Source organism: Diorhabda sublineata, chromosome 1, assembly GCF_026230105.1.
Source record: "Diorhabda sublineata isolate icDioSubl1.1 chromosome 1, icDioSubl1.1, whole genome shotgun sequence".
Taxonomy (NCBI): Eukaryota; Metazoa; Arthropoda; class Insecta; order Coleoptera; family Chrysomelidae; genus Diorhabda; species Diorhabda sublineata.
The window spans coordinates 43,625,841-43,646,314 of NC_079474.1; the positions used below are offsets into that span (position 1 = coordinate 43,625,841).

At 31.8% G+C, this 20,474-nt stretch overlaps 1 protein-coding gene across 4 annotated transcripts in view; it reads left to right on the forward strand.

Annotated features, from left to right (window-relative positions):
* Positions 1-20,474, forward strand: part of LOC130445310 (breast cancer anti-estrogen resistance protein 3 homolog) — a 65,003-nt gene that overhangs the window by 13,738 nt on the left and 30,791 nt on the right. For 3 of the 4 annotated variants that reach the window (XM_056780877.1, XM_056780883.1, XM_056780900.1), the window contains 3 exons: positions 5,033-5,165; positions 12,707-12,985; positions 13,912-13,987. In XM_056780877.1, coding sequence (XP_056636855.1) covers positions 5,120-5,165; positions 12,707-12,985; positions 13,912-13,987 — 401 coding nt within the window. In that variant the 5' untranslated portion in view covers positions 5,033-5,119. Of the gene's footprint in view, positions 1-5,032; positions 5,166-9,912; positions 10,127-12,706; positions 12,986-13,911; positions 13,988-20,474 lie in introns of those variants that run through there. The other variant, XM_056780891.1, reaches the window with a different exon arrangement.

The following is a 20,474-nucleotide window of genomic DNA, read 5'->3' on the forward strand; positions in this document are numbered from 1 at the left end:
CGCTCCTTGTGGCCGGTGCTACAGAAGAGGAAGACAACAGAACTGCTAGGCTATGGGAAAGCTTCGATCCGAAGGATCTTAGCAGTGATTACCGGTCACTGCACAATAGGCTCTACACTCAGGAAAATGGGTATCAGAACCGACGATCTGTGTGCAGAATGCAGTGAAGACACAATAGAAACACCTAATGTGTTACTACACGGCATTGGCGTCGAAACGACTACAATGCATGGGGAGTGAAACATTGGAATGTCTGGAAGAAGCAGCGGAGCTAGGTGTTAAGGACTTGCATCACTTCATTGCAAACTGGAAAAGCCTGGGAAGGGGGCAAGGACCTGGCAACGGAAGAGATATGGAAGGAAAGTGAAATGGTGCTGACTGAAAAGTCAGCCAGAGGAATACAATGGGCCTAAAGCATCCGAGCGAATCTCGGCTAAAAAGTGGAGATCACCCTGTTAACCTAACCTAACCTAACCATGACCAATTAAAAAAAGAAAGTCGGTTAAACGACCAAATGAATATTTTCTGTACAATGTGCAATTGGAAGTGACCTAATGAGATATACACGAATTGCTTCTGAATTTACTAAACATTTCAAATTTGATTTTCGCTTGTTACAATAATTTTCATCGAAAATTGAATGTTCATACTGTTTTAAGATCTGAATAGATCTCATAATATAATATAGACAGGCTACCAAACACGGACATGTACGTCGTTATCTAAACATTATCAGCGAATAATAATATGAATTCAAAGCCAGCTATAGAATGACCACCCACCGACGACATGGTATTTTTTACTGTAAACTAAGATCAGCCATTTTAAAAATGCAGAATGTGTATGCGTTTGCACAATGCAATCGGGTTTTGTTTTAGCAACACATTATGAAAGTTGATAATAAACATTGTTTTTTTATTATATACATACATTGTGGAATATGAAATGTGTAGCACGGATAAATGAACTCTTTGATACGTTTATATAACATGTGTATATAAAAATAATAAGAAGAAGAACAACAATCACCACCCGTAATCCACTATTACCCCGAAAGAAGTGTGGGAGAGGCTTGATCGCACTTCTCAACCTGCACTCTTTACAGGTAATGAAACTGCAATCTTTCATAGGAAATCAGAAACTTCAACCCTACATCGGATTATATCCAAGGTGGATAAGGATTACTCACCCCTTAGCATCGCATCACCAGAATCTGACTTAAATTACTTTAAACAGATGGCTTACTAGCAGCAATCTCTTTCCAAAGACGGAAGGCTTCATGATGGCTATCCAAGATCAAGTTATTAACGCGAATAACTACAAGAAAAGTGTTATTAAGGATCCGAACACTCAATCAGAGACATCAAAGACAATTCAACATATAATATTTGTTTGTAGTGTGTTAACTAATACCGACTATCTACACCGGAATAACCAAGTGTGCCCCCGAAAAATCAACCGTTGTCAAATGATTGGCTAAGTTTAAACGAGGCCATATTTGCTGATAATTGAATAGCTGAAGTTCTTGTCAAAAACATTAAAAACGTCTACAAAATAATTTCGGATAACAGTAAAGGGAAGTTGATTGAGAAACCTGGGGACAGAATGAAAAAGTATCAATTAAAGAATTGATCGATTTTTATACTGAAATTGAAGGACTTTTCATATATAATCCCATTTTCATCTCTTAAAGGGATAAAATTATGAAAAATTTTGATAAGCATGTTTATTATTTTCTTACAAAATTTCATCCCCTTATCACCTCTTCGAGGGTTGAATTCTGGAAAATGCTGTACGTAATTATTCTTTTTTAATCTTCAGCCTAAAGACAAAATTAAACATTCTTACTTCATAACTGACGGACTTTTATACAAATTAGCATCCCCTATTTAACCCATTAAGAAGTAGGAAATCCGAAAAATATTTTTTAGAGGAATAGAAACCCCTTCAAATTTTATGATGGTAGCTGTAATATTTTTAACTGTGTGATGATGAAATAGTAAGTTTGAACTTGTTTTTTTGGATATTTAGATGGTATCATTTTTTTCTGTATATTTTGGTTGTGAGACATGTTTCAAAACCTTTGTATTCACTGCAGTACTTATAAATTTTTCTCAAACTAAGGATTTCTCTTGCCACCACCTCTTAAAATTCAAAAGAATGGAAATAAACTCGTTAGTTGTCGAGGAGTGATTCGTAGATAGATTTGAAACATCAAAAAGTTCAAACGAGAGGCTCAATAACGAATAGGCTCATTCGAGGTCTCTAGTCACCATATCTACTATTTGTAATTTTTCAAAATTCATTACAATTTGTACAGAGAAGAAAATATACAAAAAACGTATAAAAAACATGAAAAATTCTCGAAACTAGGCAACTTGCGGTACCTCCTGTTTCCCCCCACCTCGATATATCGAGCTTATATATATATATATATATATATATATATATATATATATATATATATATATATATATATATGTTAAAATGTCATATTTGACCTCTATTACTCGAATATCGTATTGAAAATTCGATCCTGAAAAATGTATTCGGCGTATTGAAGAAAAACCGCAAGTTTGACGTATTTTTCACAAAAATCGGAAAATGGGGAAATTTTCAATTTAAAACTTGAGGCACTTCTCAAGGTCGGATCTTGAAAGTAATGACATATTCATGTTCAGGAGGGTCAAAATATGTAAAATCGACCCTAAGAACGTCAAAATTGCTCACCCCACTTTTTCACGGGGGAGTGGAACCTCAAATATCGACACCCTGCCCCTTCTATGGCGAATTTCGAGGGGCACCCGATCTCTAAAATTGCTGCCCAACATACCAATTTTTATGCTTCTATTATTAATTGCCAATTTTTCTTTAAAATTCACTGTTAGGCACTGCACTAATAGTAAAGAGTAGACGAAAATCTTGGAAATAATGGATTTTATATTCTGCAGCAATAGTTCGGCAATAGAATTGTGGTATAAACGTTTGTGACGAAATGTCTATTATTACCTGGTTTTGAATAATATCAATTCGTTTTGCCATTCATGAAATATAATTTACGCAGTTGAAGCGGGGTTTTTCTTCTCGTCGTATGCACAATCATAATATATAAATAGTACATTGATTTGAATTACAAATGAGACCCAAGATTAAATTATACTTTTTGGTTTAAAACAATCAGTATTAAGAGTTATTATTTATATTGTTCTTGTTAACCTTGATCGGCATGTGGACTCACAATACGCACAAGTATTAGTTTGAAAATATGTTGCTAAGGCCGCGGTCACAATAAGCTTTTCAACAAGCCTACCACAAACAGGTTCAAAGTAGAAATAAGTCAATTGCAATCCAAGGGCAGTACTTTGAAAGATAACTCGAATTCAGTATGTATATGGTATTATTCATTTGGTAAACTCTCCTTTGTCTATTTATATTTATAGTTGCTAAGGCGTTCACCACATTACTGGCTAAGTTGATCGAGGTTAATGGGATTTGATTATCCTCGCCTTGTCTTGTCGGATTTTGCAACCTCCAATACAATACGAGGCTGGTCGATTGTATGAAGATCGGACTTCGTCAATGAATCGCGTAGTATATTGGACCTACAATGGTGGGCTCACACCATACAGACTTTTGTTAGTTTCAGTCTTCTGAAAACTTCATGTACCACAAGTGTATAAAACTTCAATAGAAACTGGAAAAGACAAAATTTTAGAGAAAAGGATCAGCAACTTGCCTGACTTTTCAAAAGAAGAAGAAGAAGAAATGTAAAAAAAAAAGATCTGTATAGTGTGAAAAGTGATTATTATACAGTCTTCACATATAAATATAGCAAATTATTAGCTTTTGATGATAGTGATTTTTATAACCATTTACAAATGAATGTAGATGTCTATAATCTTCTTCATTTTTAAGATCTCGTGATCTGTTAGTTTTGCAGGTTCCTCTGTATCAGTTCCTGGGAGGTGGACTGCCAGCTGTCCATCCATCTCTTAGGTGGTCGTCCGGGTTCTCTTTTCCCTATTGGTTTCCCTTCAAATACGATGCGTGGCAGTCTATTGTTTGTATTGAGACAGCGGACTGCTCTTACGATGGTGTCTGGCGTTTCTTTCGATGTCAGTATATTTATGATGTCGGAGAGGCGTCTATAATGTACTTTTAAATTTATATACACCTATTTGGAAAACTAAGACTCATACTTACGTACATATGACTGTACGGAGACACTGCACTATCCGACAGAATCTGCGACAACCAGTGAAATAATCTAAGAAGTTCAAATGATACTGAACTAAAAAGTCAGATTTTTTCATCGATTAAATACTGTATAAGAAACCAGAACCCACAACTATACTCCTAATGAAGAAACAGTCAAGACAGTGTATTTGAAACAGCGAACCTGTTCCGAAGAAGGTGGTTTCATCGGTTCGAAAAGTGATGGCGACAGTTTTTTTGGGAAAGTCATAGGATTGTGTTAATCGACGTCAAAAAGGTAAAACAGTAATCGTAAAGTAATGGGCATCATTACTTGATAAGATAAAGGGAGAAATTGCAAAAATACGACCGCATTTGAAGGAAAAAAAGTGCCCCGTTTTTAACAGATTTGGCCCCCACAACTTTTTGTTGTTTGATAACCTTGAAGTTCCACTTGCAGACATCAGACAAAGATGTTAGCGCCAAGTTTGAAGAGAAAGACTGCAACTTTCATTTAAAAGGATTATAAAGGTTAAAACATCGCTAAGTGTATAGACCTAAAAAAAGTCTTGGTTAATTATCAAAAAAAAAGTCTTGTTTTAAAATGCTATAGAAGTTTATAAAAGTCTGTATCGTGTGATCTGTCCACAAGATTTTATAAAAATGAACTGACGAAAAATTCTTATGAGACCGCCTTGAAATATTTTTAACACTATTTACCATTAAATTTCATAATAACGAAAATTTTTATTTTTTTATCGTACGTACGTTCTTAGAATATTGATTATTATCAATACAAGTACAAAACATATTAATTGACTTTTGTTTTTATTTTCAGAATTAGATTAAACCGAAATAAAAAATAATAGGAATATATTATAAATAGTGCAGTTCTAGTGATGGCAAACACAAAGGTCGTCGAGCAATGGGAAAAGGAGCTAGTAAATTAAAGAGAAAATCTAGTATTCAGAGTATGTATACCATGTAAAATTTTCAAACAAATCCTTACTATCGTCTTCAAAAAAGGCTCCTTCCAACTCAATACCAGCATAATAAGGCTTAATCCAATTTTCCATAGACTTGTTGTAAGTCTGACCAGTACGGTGGGTGAGCCATGAATCTCTTTCATGTTTTGCCAAAATATCAGCAACAATTATACTGGAAGTGAAGGCACATTATCTTGCTGAAAATCCATGAATTGTCTGCATACGTTCACGACGAAGAGCTTCACGTAGAGGCCAAGTACAACTCCTTTGATCATGCAGAACATATTCATGGTGAACCACATCATGGTAATTGAATAAAACTGACTTCGGTTTCGGTTTCGTAGCCGTAATTCCATGGAAAACACAAAATTTCAAGCGAATTCTTTTTCTTAGTCAATATCGCCAAACAAACAACTTTTCGCATCAAAAGCAAACAGTTGAAAAACACACACTAATTCGGGTGAAACTAGATCAAACCATTTAATATCTGTAATCATCGTTTGAACAATCATCTGATTCCATAAAATTATTGACATAAAGATAGAAACAAATTTTACCCAGTGTTTCACATGTTTTTTATGTGATAGCAGAAAGTGAAGTATAATTAAAAAAATTCTGGTTTAATTTAAAGATATGTGACGATATGTTACGTGTTTTGTTTTTAAAGAATAACGCTAAAACTCTTTTTTGATTAATGTAGCTCGATCGGTTCGAAGGTGCAGTGAATAGAACAGAGGTCCCGGGCACCATAAGCTAACCAACAAAATATTTTAAACACTAAGAGATAAAGCTTTGAGATATCCACCACTGAAAGGTGTAACAAAGTGCAGACCAGAGCATTTAGCAGAGTCTTCGAAAATTGGAATTCATAGTTATAAATTATGAGAATTCATATTTTTCGTCGTACTGAACTCATAAGTTGACTGTACCTACATTTACATAATTTATCTTATCTCTGTTTATAATATTGATTCTGTATGTGGTATCTATTTAATCAAACAGTATTGGCAGGCGACTGAACATTTTATTAATAAAATTATTTTTATATGTTATCGAATTTATGATAGGCAACTTTGTCAAGCAAGGACAACGTTATGTTGTGAGCGACTTAGAAAGAATAAAAGAAACAAGTCCTAGTTATCAGGCTATTTATTATTTAAACTAGAAAGTCCAAAATTCGTTATAAGATCATAATTAAGCAGTTCATTCATTGGTTCCTTCATTTACATTAGTTATACATGGTGCTCCAACTAAAAGTATCCACTATATAAAACTACAAAGATAATAATTTTCCAAAAAAACCATCTTAGCTTGAGTCTAGATTTTCATAGTTCGAGTTGACTGGTAAACACTAGAGTCCTAATCCTTACGCCGAAAAAAAAAACATATATATGAAAGGTTGATTCCTTTTTATTTTTTTTGCCATAGCTCCTGCTTTGTGTCATCTTTTTTCTCTTTTTCCAATATTTTTGCTACCTCTTGATTCCACGTTATCTTAGATTTACCTTTCTTCATTTATTTGTGCTTTCCTTACAGCTTGAACTAGTCTCTTATTTGTCATTCTAGTCATTACTTTTTAACGTTTAAGCTACCGAATCAATCGTTCATTCTTCTCTTATTGCTAGGTTTCTAATTCTGTCTTGACTTTCTTTAATTACTTCATCTTCATCTGCTTTTTGTTCTGTCATTACTTAGCTTTCATTACTAATTGTTAATAATGACCGGTATACTTGTATTTTGGCTTTCTTACTAATGTTTGAACATAATTTGCTGATAGATCTGATTTGAGATTAATTAACCATTAGATTTCTGCGATATCCGAGTCAAACAGATGCTCTTTTTGCTGCGAATTTTGATTATATTGTAGCACGAAGTAAACTGAAAATATTTAGTTCATTTTCTAAATAATATGTTGTAAAAGTTGCATGCTCAGTTAAATATGTGTCAGTTAGCATCAAATATTTATACTTGTCGTCATAGACCAACAAAGAGATAAGAATAACAGCGAAGATATGCATCAAATAACTACTGACGAGTTGAATACAAAATTTCATCATAAACTATAAAAGTTTTTAATCTAAAAAAGTGAACATGTTAAATGTGACTTATCACATTGTTTCATCGTAAAGTAAACAGATAGGAATACAACATTGAATGAAAAACACACTTCTGGAGTTCAGGCTATGTACATTGAATTTATTATTTTATATTATACAATGGTGAAATGAAATTTAAAAATTACTATGAAGAGATCCGCATTTCTTTATCTATATCTTATTTGATTCCAAAACCTTGCATACTGTGAGAAATGTATATTTTCCTCGCTATAAATATAATATTGTTGTGGGATTGTGGCGAAACTAAACAACAAAGTGTACTAATTGTATTATATTTCAGAACTTTCGAATATCTCTGTATTCATCGTCTGGGAATTAATTAGTTAAGAAACATTAAATTAATCAACTTCAAAATTTGTATTTAAATACAATGCTTATAAATATAGTTATTGCTTTGTTTAGGGAAGTTGTTCAAATACTGCAATGAATAAAAGTACTGTTCGGCGTCATTATAACAAAAAATCTACAAAAGATTATAATGGAACTAATGCAGGTACGGAAGCTGCTTTGAATTTAATAAACGCAGATCACAAAATGTTACTCAGAAATCTAAGCGTAATTACACATTTTTTTCTGACGAAAGTACACTATGTATAGTGTCGAATAGTGAATATTTAAAGTTTATATATTGGACAAAAATAGTAAACCAAAACAATGATCAGTACATGATCAGCATGTGAATATCTCTAGCAAAACTCGGCGGAGCATCGTTATTGGGCCATTTATTATGAGGTTTTTTATTAACTGTTATTCAATTATCATTATTCAGTGTTAAGCTGGTAGAAATACACCAAGTCTGATTTTTTATTGTTTGATACCAAGGTTTCTTTTACAAAAAACATTTTTTTTTCAGGAAATTTTGTAAAAACTAAGTTTTTTATGTCCGATATACACTGTACTTTATTCGATTTGGAAAATTTCTCTTTTCACATAATTTTGACATAATATTGAAAAAGTCGGTGTGATTTTTTGAGCATTTGTTTGTTGAAATCTCAACTTTTTGATGGTTTAAAAAAATATTACCATTACCATGGTAAATTTACTCAGAAAAGGCAAAAAAAGATGAAAAATTATGTACAATTTTTAGTTATTACTTAAATCTTTTCGCTCTATACGAAAAACGTGAAATTCCATGTTACATTCATAAACATAAGTAATTAGAATCTAAAATATCAATAATTGTACATAATGATTAAACAAAGTTTTTGGATACGATTATTATTTTGTTTTTTCCTTTTCTATGAAAATTTACCATGGCCATGATAATATTTTTTGCGCCATCAGAAAGTAGAAATTTTAACGAACAAAAGTCTCAATGATTTTTAAAAAAGCCTATATTTTGATTGAAAATTAGGGTGCTTTTTCAATATTACGTCAAAATAATGTGAAAAACAGAAATTTTTCAAATCAAATACAGTGTATATTGGAAATGAAAAAGTAAGTTTTCACAAAATTTAGTAAAACAAATGCTTTTTGTAAAAGATAAAATAAAAAAAAAACAAAGACTTGGTTTTTTTAAAATTCTATATAAATTTTCAATTTACGTGAAAAAGTGGAAATACAAAAGTTTTACATCTTTGTCTTACCGACAACTTTGCTATTCAGCTTCAACTATGCTTTTTTCCATAGAACTTATACTTTTACCGGAAATCGAGATAAATATCACTCAACCCCTTTCCCTTTCCGACTTCAGATCGACCGTACATTATTTTTCCTTTCATTTTTATTATATTCTTCTCCTTTTCAAAAATTATCGACCCTGGTCTATATTAGTTATTTTCCATTGTAGGTATCAAGAAAGAAACATATTATAGATAGAGGTTTTGCACAATTTTGAGTTGATTTCCTTTTTGTTATTGTAAAAGGCTTCTACCTTGGTCTAATAATTCTGCATAGTGATAGTAATCACGTCATCGATTCTTTTCCAATTATTAAAAAAACTGTCTTATCAGAAAACTTTGAATCAGAATGCTTCACAAAATGACTGTGTCTGAAGCAATAGTCGAATGGTAAATCGAAAAATCTTGAAAATAACGTCATCATCAAGCCTTTCAATCGTTTGAATTACCGCTATCGCTTATACCGCTTTAAAATCCTTTTTTGACGTGGATTATTCCTCGTTTTCTATTTTTGTTTTCTTCATAGTTTGTCGTTTGTTTTGACTGCTTTTGTTAATAGGTTCCATTCCTTTTAGTTCCGACATTTTGCCCTCTATATTAAGTTTCTCGAGTTGTCTCTTCTCCTTGGCCACAATGGGGTCCATCGCATTATTCTTTTTCAGTTAGTTTTTGAGGTTTTTGAAAACAACAACAACTGTACTCAAATTAATACATATATTCTATGAAATAACTAACGAATGAGTGATTGTAGTGTACGATGATATTAAGATTTCGAGGAGTCGGTACTTTGCAAATCGACAAAAAGAATTTAGATTGAAGCTTTGATAATTTTTTCATTAACTGAAAAAAAAATAATTGAATCATCTTCCACGAATACTTTTTATTTTCCTAGGAATGTCTATAATAAACATATTGCTATCACTGACTCAACATTTACGAGTATGCATTATGCATTCATACGATTTATCTCCAGTTTCAGGCACCTTGATAGGCTGATCAAACATTAGGATCATTATTGTGACGTACAGCTTATATGTCGATGTGTTATAAAATTGAATATAACATTTTTAGTGTCAACATTTGGATAAATATTCATATAATTAAGTATGTGATGATTGAACGTGTTGAAAATTTATTTTGTGAGGAAAATTGGTGTTTTATTGGGTATTAAGGATAATGAATAAATATACTTCAAGTCGATTCAGATTAAGTGAGTAAATGAATCAGTTTCGTAAGTTATTGTTGAAACCACTTTCATAAAACGTGAGGGGATGCGTACACCTTCTGTTGATGCAGATCATAGTATAAAGCTTGCGATGTAATTTGATTTTTGTCATTAAATTCAGTTTATACTTTCATTTATGAATTTATGTTGTACTTGTACTCAAAAGTGACAAAATGTTGAGGGCTAGATTTTGATTTATATTTTGGAAAACATTTATCCAATTTTAATCTTCAAGAACTTTCAAATCTCACAATTTTTAATTAGATTTTTTGATATGATAAAAACGAAAAATAAAATTAACAAGAATCTATACCAGAAAGCAGAAAGTTTCATAAATTGGTATTTTTTCCTGACGAAGCTACATTATGTATAGTCCCGATGTTGGAAATAAGGCAAGTCCCGTCACATAATTACAACAAAAAAGTGAATATTTAAAGTCTATATATAAGATAAAAATAGTAAACCAATACAATGATCACTGCATGATTAGCACGTGAATATCCTTAGCAAAACTCGGAGGGGCATCGTTATTGGGCCATCTTTTTTTAGGTTTTTTACTAACTGTTACTCGATTATCATTATTCGGTCTTAAACTGGTAGCAATACACCAAATCTAATTTTTTAATTTTATTTAAGTTTTTGGTTTTTTATTTTTATCTTTTACAAAAAACAATTTTTTTCACGAAATTTTGTGAAAATTTACTTTTTTATGTCCAATATACACGATACTTTATTCGATTTGATACATTTTTTTATTCAAACGACTTGATACCAATTGTGAAAGTTAATGGTAACATACTCGTAAAGTATTACTTTCCAACTACCCTTGACTAGCATTGACAATAATCTCAATTTAATATTATTAAGAAAAAATATTCATTGAAGAAAAAAGTCTTTATGTCCCAAGTGCTCTGGATCGCTAACTCCTATATTTGTTTAAGCTTTATCCTCACCAAAAAGTAAGCAGGGCAAACAATATAATGCATTTTTTCTGTAACTAACACAAATCCAATAATTTTTGGCATAAATATCTTGAGTTAATTTGTTTATTTAGCTTTTTCCCCCACTTATAACAGTTTTTTTATGATAATATTTAGCGAGGGCTTACTAATCTTTTCTATTTACAAAATATTTTGGTTTTAATTAAGTCCACTCCACAAAATTGCCCACACTATATAGTATCTAGTCCATTTTTATTCAGTTCAAAACGTCTTAAAAAACTATTTACTCCTTATTGAATGCAGTTAATTAAGTTAAGAAATCGTATGGTGCTAGATCTGGTGAACGTGGACAAGCTGCAGCCTAATTTTTCAAGTCTCTTTATTGTAAAATTAGGAGTTTACCTCTTAGCATGAGCTCTGTACTATCTAAGCAAATAATGATAATGACCTTGATGTTCGACTTGTATTTTTTCTCATAGTAATAGCGAACATTTATCGAAATAAAATTTAGTAATGATTGGTGGTGTCGTGGATTCTTTGCAATTTGTATATTTATTTCTCTTATTACTGGAGTCCAAATAGTCCAAGAGGAAAAATTTCTTTTAAACGTTTCCCAAAAATTGATAAATGATATCAACATCCTGGTCTGAGTTCTTCCAACAGAAAATGTTTGTAAATAGTAATGTATTTAGGATTTTGAAAATCATACGAGAAAAAAATGGTTCAATAGAAAACGTTGTATTTATTTGCTTCATGTATTCTACTTTGATAATGAATTAATAACAAATTTATAATTCATTATAAAAAATTGATCTTTCCTCATTTTTTACAATTATAAAACCAAAAACATTATTTGTAAAAATGTTAGTTCAAAAATCATCCTTGTTTTGTCCTACACTGTATAATTTGATTACTGCTTTTTTTTAACAAAAGTGGTATCCACAAAAGATTTTGTTTATGGATTTCGGGCCCCGGTTTGAAAACTTTTTATCAAGTTCTAAGCTGATTATTTTTAAGACTAAATTTTTCCTTTTTCTTCCTTCAAATCACTATCTTACCATGACAATAATTTTTGAAACTTATGAAAAAGTGGCCAATAGTTATATAATTAATCTCAGAAAAACATATAAAAGACAGTTGCATCTTTGAACACATACTGAACACACTATTCACACTTCCACTACACCAACACTCACAATTATACTGTTTGACGCACGTTTCGATAACCAAGTTATCGTCTTCAGAAAATGAAGGTAAACTTGTTTGTCATAAAAATGTACCTAAAAAGTACAAAACTTGCAAGAATCTTGGTGCAAGACCACGACCAAGACTGGACCTGGAAGTCCAAGACAATCATTACGTTGCAAGACCAACACGACTTATACAAGTCCAAGAATCTATTATGCCAAACAAACATTAGTAAAATGTAAAGTTGTAGGACTGACACGTAAAATATGTCATTAGAATGTTAAGAGTTGATATTATCTATATGGATTATTTACTATGTATGCACTCAAAATTTACAAATTTTTACAATAGATACTTGTTTGAATATATGAATAAATCATAATTATCCAATCCTATAATTCAAATTAATATAGTTAAAATCATTGTTAATTTTCAGATCTAACCTGGAGCAAATTTGGCTCCCTTCCGTTACGTTCAAATAAATCTCGTTTAAGGAAAGAAAACGCCTTCCAGCCAGCTAAAAAACACAAAGATGTATCCGTTTGGTTGCGAGAACTCGAACTCGAGGAGTACCAAGAATTGTTCAAGACCTATCAGGGAGTGGAAGATCTGCTGGAGATGTCTGAGCAGGATATCAAGGAGTTGGGAGTGAAAAAATCATCGCACAGAGCGAGGATAATCAGTAGTTTGACGTATCTACGAGCTAAATATCATGGTGAGTAGTAATTATGTTCGGGAAGCATTTTTTCAAGAAAGTTAACTCACGTAATTTACATCGTATAATTCGGTTCACCATCCGCCGGTAGTGGTTTCGAATCATATGTATTTAGGTGATTTGTTCCCCTTCTCAGTTTACCTCCTTACTTATACCGTACAATTTTCTTTCAATGCTGGATTCTTTATTTATTTCTTCACTGAAAAGATTTTAGAATGACCTTTTGGGCTTATCTGTGGTAACTTCAAATGCTCTTCTGAACTACGAGTTTTCCTCTTTCTGTTCTCACCTACTTTGGCATAAAAGTCCGATTTAGGTTAGGTCCCGAATATCTTACAACAATAATGCTTTTAAGTATTTAACATAGAGGTTAATTTGGAGTTTAATGGCTGCCACACAATGTTTTCTTGGAAAATATGACCTACAGGTACAAAACCAATACCATTTGAATATATAAGTACTGGCGATAGAACTGAATCAGTTATTGGTGAGGTATTCAGAAAACTGTTTACTGAATTAGGGTTAGAGGAGAAGTTGATCTGATGCATTTTGACATAATTCCATCCACCTCTTATTGACGAATGAAGTAAATGAAGAAATATAAGCAGTCTGTACTGTTCTTTCTAGGGATTCGAAGGTCTTTCGCTCTCGGAACAAGCTGTTTTCAGTTTCGCATGCAATATCGTAGGAACAATATGCCTCAATACCCTGACACGAACAATACCAGTGAGTGATTTTCTTATAGTATTTGGTGGCACTTCAAAGCTGAAACTTGGAATGTAGTTGTAACTGGATCCATCACATTTAATGAGGAAAAAGTATTGGAAATATTGTGGTACTGATGAAAGATTATTTACTAAAGATCATAATTTCAGCGTGAATATAAACAATTATAGAAAAATATGTATATTTATTAATTATTTCAGAAAATATCATCGTTTCGCCTATACGCCACAGCGTTGCAGTCGATAGTAGAAGCAAATTGAAACGTGACGATACCTTGTAAGTAAAAGTGATTTCTTCTTCTTAAAAAAAGTTTTCAAAAAATTTTAATTATATATTTCTATTGAGTATAAATTGATCGCAAATTAATTTATTAACATAAAGTTCCTCTAGTTTGGAGTAGATTAATACAAAATATGGAATCAACTATGTTATATTTAACAACATTTTCAGCAGATTTCTACAAAATATTTAACCATATTAAACGACCTCATCCACAATTATTAATCTTTCTCACCAAACACCTTTTTATACTTCAGGTGTGTAATTTCAAGAAAACAATAATGAAGGAAATTATTTGAAATAAAAAACGTGAAATAATCATGTTTTTTAAATATGGATTTTAGTCCCTCTAGTAGAAAATTTATAGAAAATATTTCCAGCAAGTCTAGAGTCAAAAAAAGCATAATTTTGATTTAAGTTTATAAAAAATTTTCCTATAATTTAAAATATAAATATAGTAAAGGAAAATTTCTAGTTGTAGCAGCAACTTAATATTTTTGGGGTACACAACGTAAGGTCAAAAAATTGGGCGCCAGACCTAAGGCTTTTTTATTTGCGCCACAAAACCGTGAATCTGCCTCAGCAAATTAAAGAATATTATTTAAAAAAATGAGAAAACTCACCCTGATGATGAGTACTCGGCCTCGCCAAAGCATTGTCGTTTTTCGGGACAAATTTATTGATAACTAATTCAATGCAATTTGGGATCTGCTGAATTATTTGTTCCTAAATCGATAGCATCTCGGGGGCATAGTTTCATTCATTGTACTTCTAAGAAGAGTTTAAATCATTTTAAACTTCTAACGCTAGGTGTCAGATGAAGCTGTAGAGAAATGTACACGTTGATCCCAATTAATTCTTATTTCATTTTGTGAAAAAGATAATAAAAAGTGATTTCTAAGTCATTTTAGACGACTATTATCGAGAATGTCTAGTTCCCATCAACTATGGGAAGAAGCAAGTCTGATTAAAATCTTAGGGAGACTAAATGATAAACTAGCGGCCAGTTTGCGCCATACTACAAACGTTCAGGAAGGATCTAAATAACAATGATCTACCTACTTGGATCAATCTAAAGAATTGGATGGAATGACATGGGTAAATACAAGATTTTCCGATTACGAAAAGTCTATATTGAAAACAATAAAGGAACTTGAGTCGTAAATCTGAAGTTTGCATTACACAAACAGTATGCGCCGGTGAACCACAAGAACCTGGATTTAAAAACAATGAACATTTATTGGAAAGTATCCCTTGCGCATGATTGTAATGACGATGCCTTGTCGAGCTAGGTAATTTGAAGATTCTTATAGAAATCTTTACATAAGTATTAAAAATTCCATTCTTGATAATGATGAAAAATTTTTTAAATATCCTTTTGTTCGTTCTAGTTTTCGTACTATAATTGTTAATTTAAATGAACTGTTTTAATGCTTGAACACTGCACTAATAATAATAAACGTTCTACTCCTTTTGCACTTATGTTTTCATCATTACGTTTACTTCAAAAGGACATAATAACAATAACGCTGCCCATTCTGCATATTACACCTAATTAACATATTTTCCTTGGGCGATAAATGACGTAGTCGCTTTATCATACCACATACGCATAATAATTTACGGATGAGTTCCTGCTGGTTTTACACTGGAGAGAATATTATTTATCGGCAAATGGCATCCTCATAAAAAGTTCGATTCAATAGGAAACCATTATAATTTTTTATTCAACGACGAAGGCAGTTTAATATAGAAACAGTTGAACTCAATTAATTTAAAGGCATACATTTAAATTCCTTTATTTGTATCCTATTCATTTAATTCTCAAAATAAAAGATAACAAGATATGCAGATATACAGAGTGAAGTTTAAATGTGAAAGTCTGAAATTGTTTCGAAAATTGCTAGCAAGATTTTATTAACTTTGATTTTTAAGGGCTTTCTTATTTACATTTTTGGTTAAACTTTTTAACCATTTCATAGTAGATCTTGTAAGATTTGGGTTAAGATTAGACTTATTAACTCCGGTTTTAAAATTAGTTTTTTTAATAATTTAGAGACCTAAAATCAAGAACATTTATATGCAGTAATATATCAAAAGGTATAAGAAATTAAAGAAATTTGATGATTTTTTCACCAGACTTATCCTGGATGATCAATACAACATCATATCTCATGGCAAGGAAAAATATACAGACTTCGTTAATCGTGGTATTCCTTATTTCTCCATTTGTCCCATATCTATTAAGAGGGTATCTTTTGATAGTGTCGATGATTCCACCCCCGACATAATATACATATTAGCCAAGTTAGCTTATTAAATTGAATTAATTTCTATCATATTGTCCTAATTTTTATTTGGCATTTGTTCCTTTTTTGTATCCTTACTAACTTGTTGAGCAAAGTTCTGCTCATGAGATTATGATGCACTGTGGTATTCATTCAAATACGTCGTTCTGCAAAATGGCCGATACAAGAATGTGGAAACGTATATGGAAAATAAAATCTTCAGAATATTCCGACAGAATAAAAAACACAAAGCGTATGAAATTATGATCAACAAGTTGCGAGAAATAGATCCAGAAGCTTCAAAAAATAATGTTCAAAAAAAAGATTGACTCACTAAGAGGATCTTTTAGAAAAGAAATAAAAAAAGTAAAAATATCACACAAATCTGGAGCAGGGTTGGATGATATTTACACGCCACATTTGTGGTATTTCAAGTATTTGCTCTTACTTACAGATCAAGAGATGCCAAGAGAAAACCAAAGCAATATTATATTTTAGTTGTAGGTGCAACAAAAATCGCTTATTAGTCCAATCAATTTAAACAACTCTAATTTTATTTGTACACTGTTTTTTGTCACTCTACTGCAATTATGTCCTTGCGGTTCATCGTGAAACACACACATCTGCAGACGTTCTTTTCCGACAGTGTATCTGTGTTTAAAGCGGCAATTTGATTGTCGTGTTTACCCGTAGTGTATGGGAGCCTTTAAGTTGGAGACTGTATAGATTCCGACTACAAAAAGGCTTTAAAATTTCTCAATATTGGTGGTAAGAAAACCCAATTCTCCCAATTTCATATAAACGGTCCATTATGACTTTTTAATAAACACCAACAACAACAGTGTAAGTAGGTAAATTGTTCACTTGGTTATATTATTCTTCTTTTCCTTGTAACTTATACTTGTCCTATATGATTAAACAGTTATAGAATATTCTCGAAGTGTTTATGAAGTGAAGTTTAGTGTGGTCTTACTAAACATGCTGTAAAATCGGATTGTCTATTCGCGATACGCCCTCTGACAACAGAAATGCTACACCGTTAGCTCATTTACGAATGATTTAACAAGTGGGGGTTGCATCCTCCACCTTCAAATATAAGACGGGATCTCTCTAAAGCAGACTAAAGGTGGATTTATATACGTCCGCGTTGTCGTTACGTTCGACTTCACGTAAGCTAGGCGTAGGAACGCGAGCGTGGACGTTCATGTTTATAAATCACCCTAATCTGTTTTATTTATATTGATGAGAACGAAAGCGCCAGCGTAAAAATTTATAAATTGACGTTAAATGTAAAGATGAAAATATGTTAGTCTTAGTCGATTCATTAGAACATAACTCTAAAGCCGCGTCCACACTATGTCGACTGTCGCTGTCGATCGACATTTGTCGAGTCGAATGTAACCCGAATGAAGTGCATTTTTATTTTCAGTCGAATGGAAATAATTGCCAAGTTTGGACCTGTTGAGCGTGATAATAAAGTTTTAAATCATTAGTTTTGTTAAAACCTGTGTGCGCAAGGGGAGAAGTGATTCTATAATTGTGTTTTACCAAAGTTAATTGTTTTATCAAAATGAATTTCACAGAAGAACAAACATTAAATTTTATTGATATGTACAGAGACCGCCCTCAACTCTGGGACTCTACAAATGAAGAGTACAAAAACAAAAGGCACGATTTACTTACAGAAATCGCAGTTTCTTTTGGAATCGAAAAGTCAGAGGTAGAGAAAAAAATTAAAAACAAAATCGGTCCGTCGTATACAAATAACAAATATTTTACTATTTTTAAAGTTGAAAGGATGCTTCTAATTTATTGTTCAATTCTTGGTCTATTCTTTTAGTTTTTCAGTTCTCGTTCGACTCCATGAAATTTGAGTTATTTCTTGAAATGCATCTCACATTATAACTAATTTTCACCGTTATTCATGATAAAAATAAATAATATTTACTAGAAAAAAAGATTTATTTAGGAACCAAATTTAGAAAGGGATTTATCGATAGATGAAGGTATTTTAAAGTTGAGAACGTAAACTTATTCAAAAAAAAAACAAAAATAACTTAAAAGTACCTTGACTAGTAATATAATTATACCAATTGACTGCATGGCATTTCTGGAAGGCTCCATTCGTAAAGAAATCCAGTTGTTTTACTGCGTTTTAATGCACCAACGAACAACAGACTAATTAATAAAAATATGTTTTGTACAAACTCACTGTACTGGCTTGTCTCAAATTTTACCATTAAGGCGCTGGTATCTACGCAGAAATGCCTTTAAAAAGGAATTGGAAAAACGTATTTATAAAGCTTATCTTCATCATGGTCCAGACGTCATTCCATCCGCACTTGGAAAGTAATAACGTGGTATTTTTCCATTGTCTTCCACGCCTTAATACTATCACTGAATTCGACATGACATGAAGAAACTTGATTTGGAGTGATATACACAATATGATGGTGGGATTGTCTTTATTGAATAGAAATAAACATTATCGGAATCATAACGATCGTCATCTTTATTGAAACGTTAAATTTTTCTTAATCGCTGTCACTGACGAAATTTCGAGAATAAGCATTTACTTAGAATTAAGTTAAATTCATTAACATATTGGACCTCGTCATATTTTCATGATAATTACCGTAATAACTCTTCTCCCATTAATTTTTTATTGCTTATGCGGAATATGCTGCCCTTATTATAATCAGGTTTCGCTACCGCGTCGTTCAAAATCGAAGCAAATCCGAGCGGGGCTTATAATAACTAGGAGGATGTAGAAATTTATATACTCGATTTTCTTAATTATATGCTTAATTGGCTTTTGCAGAATTTATTACGAAGAGTCAGGCAAGGTTGTCTCGATTCACTCCATATTAATTACATAAAGCGAAACGGAAGTTAATTTATGAAGTGATTGCTGGTTGGATTCGTGTCCTTTTTGGTTTTATTCGTGATGTTCTACTATTAACTAAATCCAATTGGCGTTATCTATTTATATATAACACGTTTTTGAGTCATCGCATAAGTCATTTTTATATAATATTGGATATCCGTGAATTTGCCACTTATTTGACTTTTATCAAGATTAATTATCATGTTTACATACAATGAAGCGCAGAAATTTTATTAAACAATTTCAAAATTAATAACCTACCTCGATGATGAGTTCATAGCCTAGCCAAAACATTGTCATTATAAATACATATATAGAAAATCGATAAATTCATTTATAGCTAATTCATTCAAATTCGGGATCTATTTGTACCTAAATCGATAACATCATGGGGACAACTAACCTATTTTCATTCACAGTACTCCAAAATTTGCTTGTTATAAATCTCTAACGATAGATTTTGTCCAATCTGATGCCTCATCGCTTCGAAATACTAAACACAGAAATAAAGTAAATAATTAAGATATGAATTTTAATTGCATATCGTCAAATGTAATATAATTTCGAAATTACCATAACATGACATAACATTCCTGACAAAATTTTTGATGAAATTAACGCTGACCATAAAAAATATATCTTGCAGATAATTTATAATAAACTGAATGGGCTACTCCGGGTCTGCTGTCAAGGTGAAGTAGTGAATTCATCGCCACTAATAACAACCACCAGAGGCGTCGGTTAAACCAGAATCAAGATTTAATTTAATATATGAGTGAAAACATGCTAAAAACATCTTATTCGAATATATTACAATCACTTGAAGTTATAAAATCGATCCATATATCATTAGTTGTAGTTTCTTCTTAAAACTCATAGAAAGTTGTAAAAACTATGGACGGTAGAGGTGAGGAGACAAAAGTCGTTGAAATTTTCAATAATAAACCGATTGAGTCAAAAATGGTCCCAAACTTTTTAACTCTGTATACATTCCTCTACAATTGCTACATTCATACCTTTATCTACACCGGCGCCATTTTGGAAGGTTGTTGAACTGTTATTTATCGTATACAACTGGACACTCATATGACATACTCCTTCATAGTGAAAACGTAGCACAACTACATTGACAAATTGTGGTCATTTACCATAATTAACATAAAATACCAAAAAAAGAAATGTAGACAACCCACATCTCGTTTGTACGAAACTAATAATTAAACTGGAAAATATATTTAGAGCTAGATAATTATGTTCGTTTTTATTAAAAATATTTTATAAAAAATTCAAGTTATCGAAAAAATTTTCT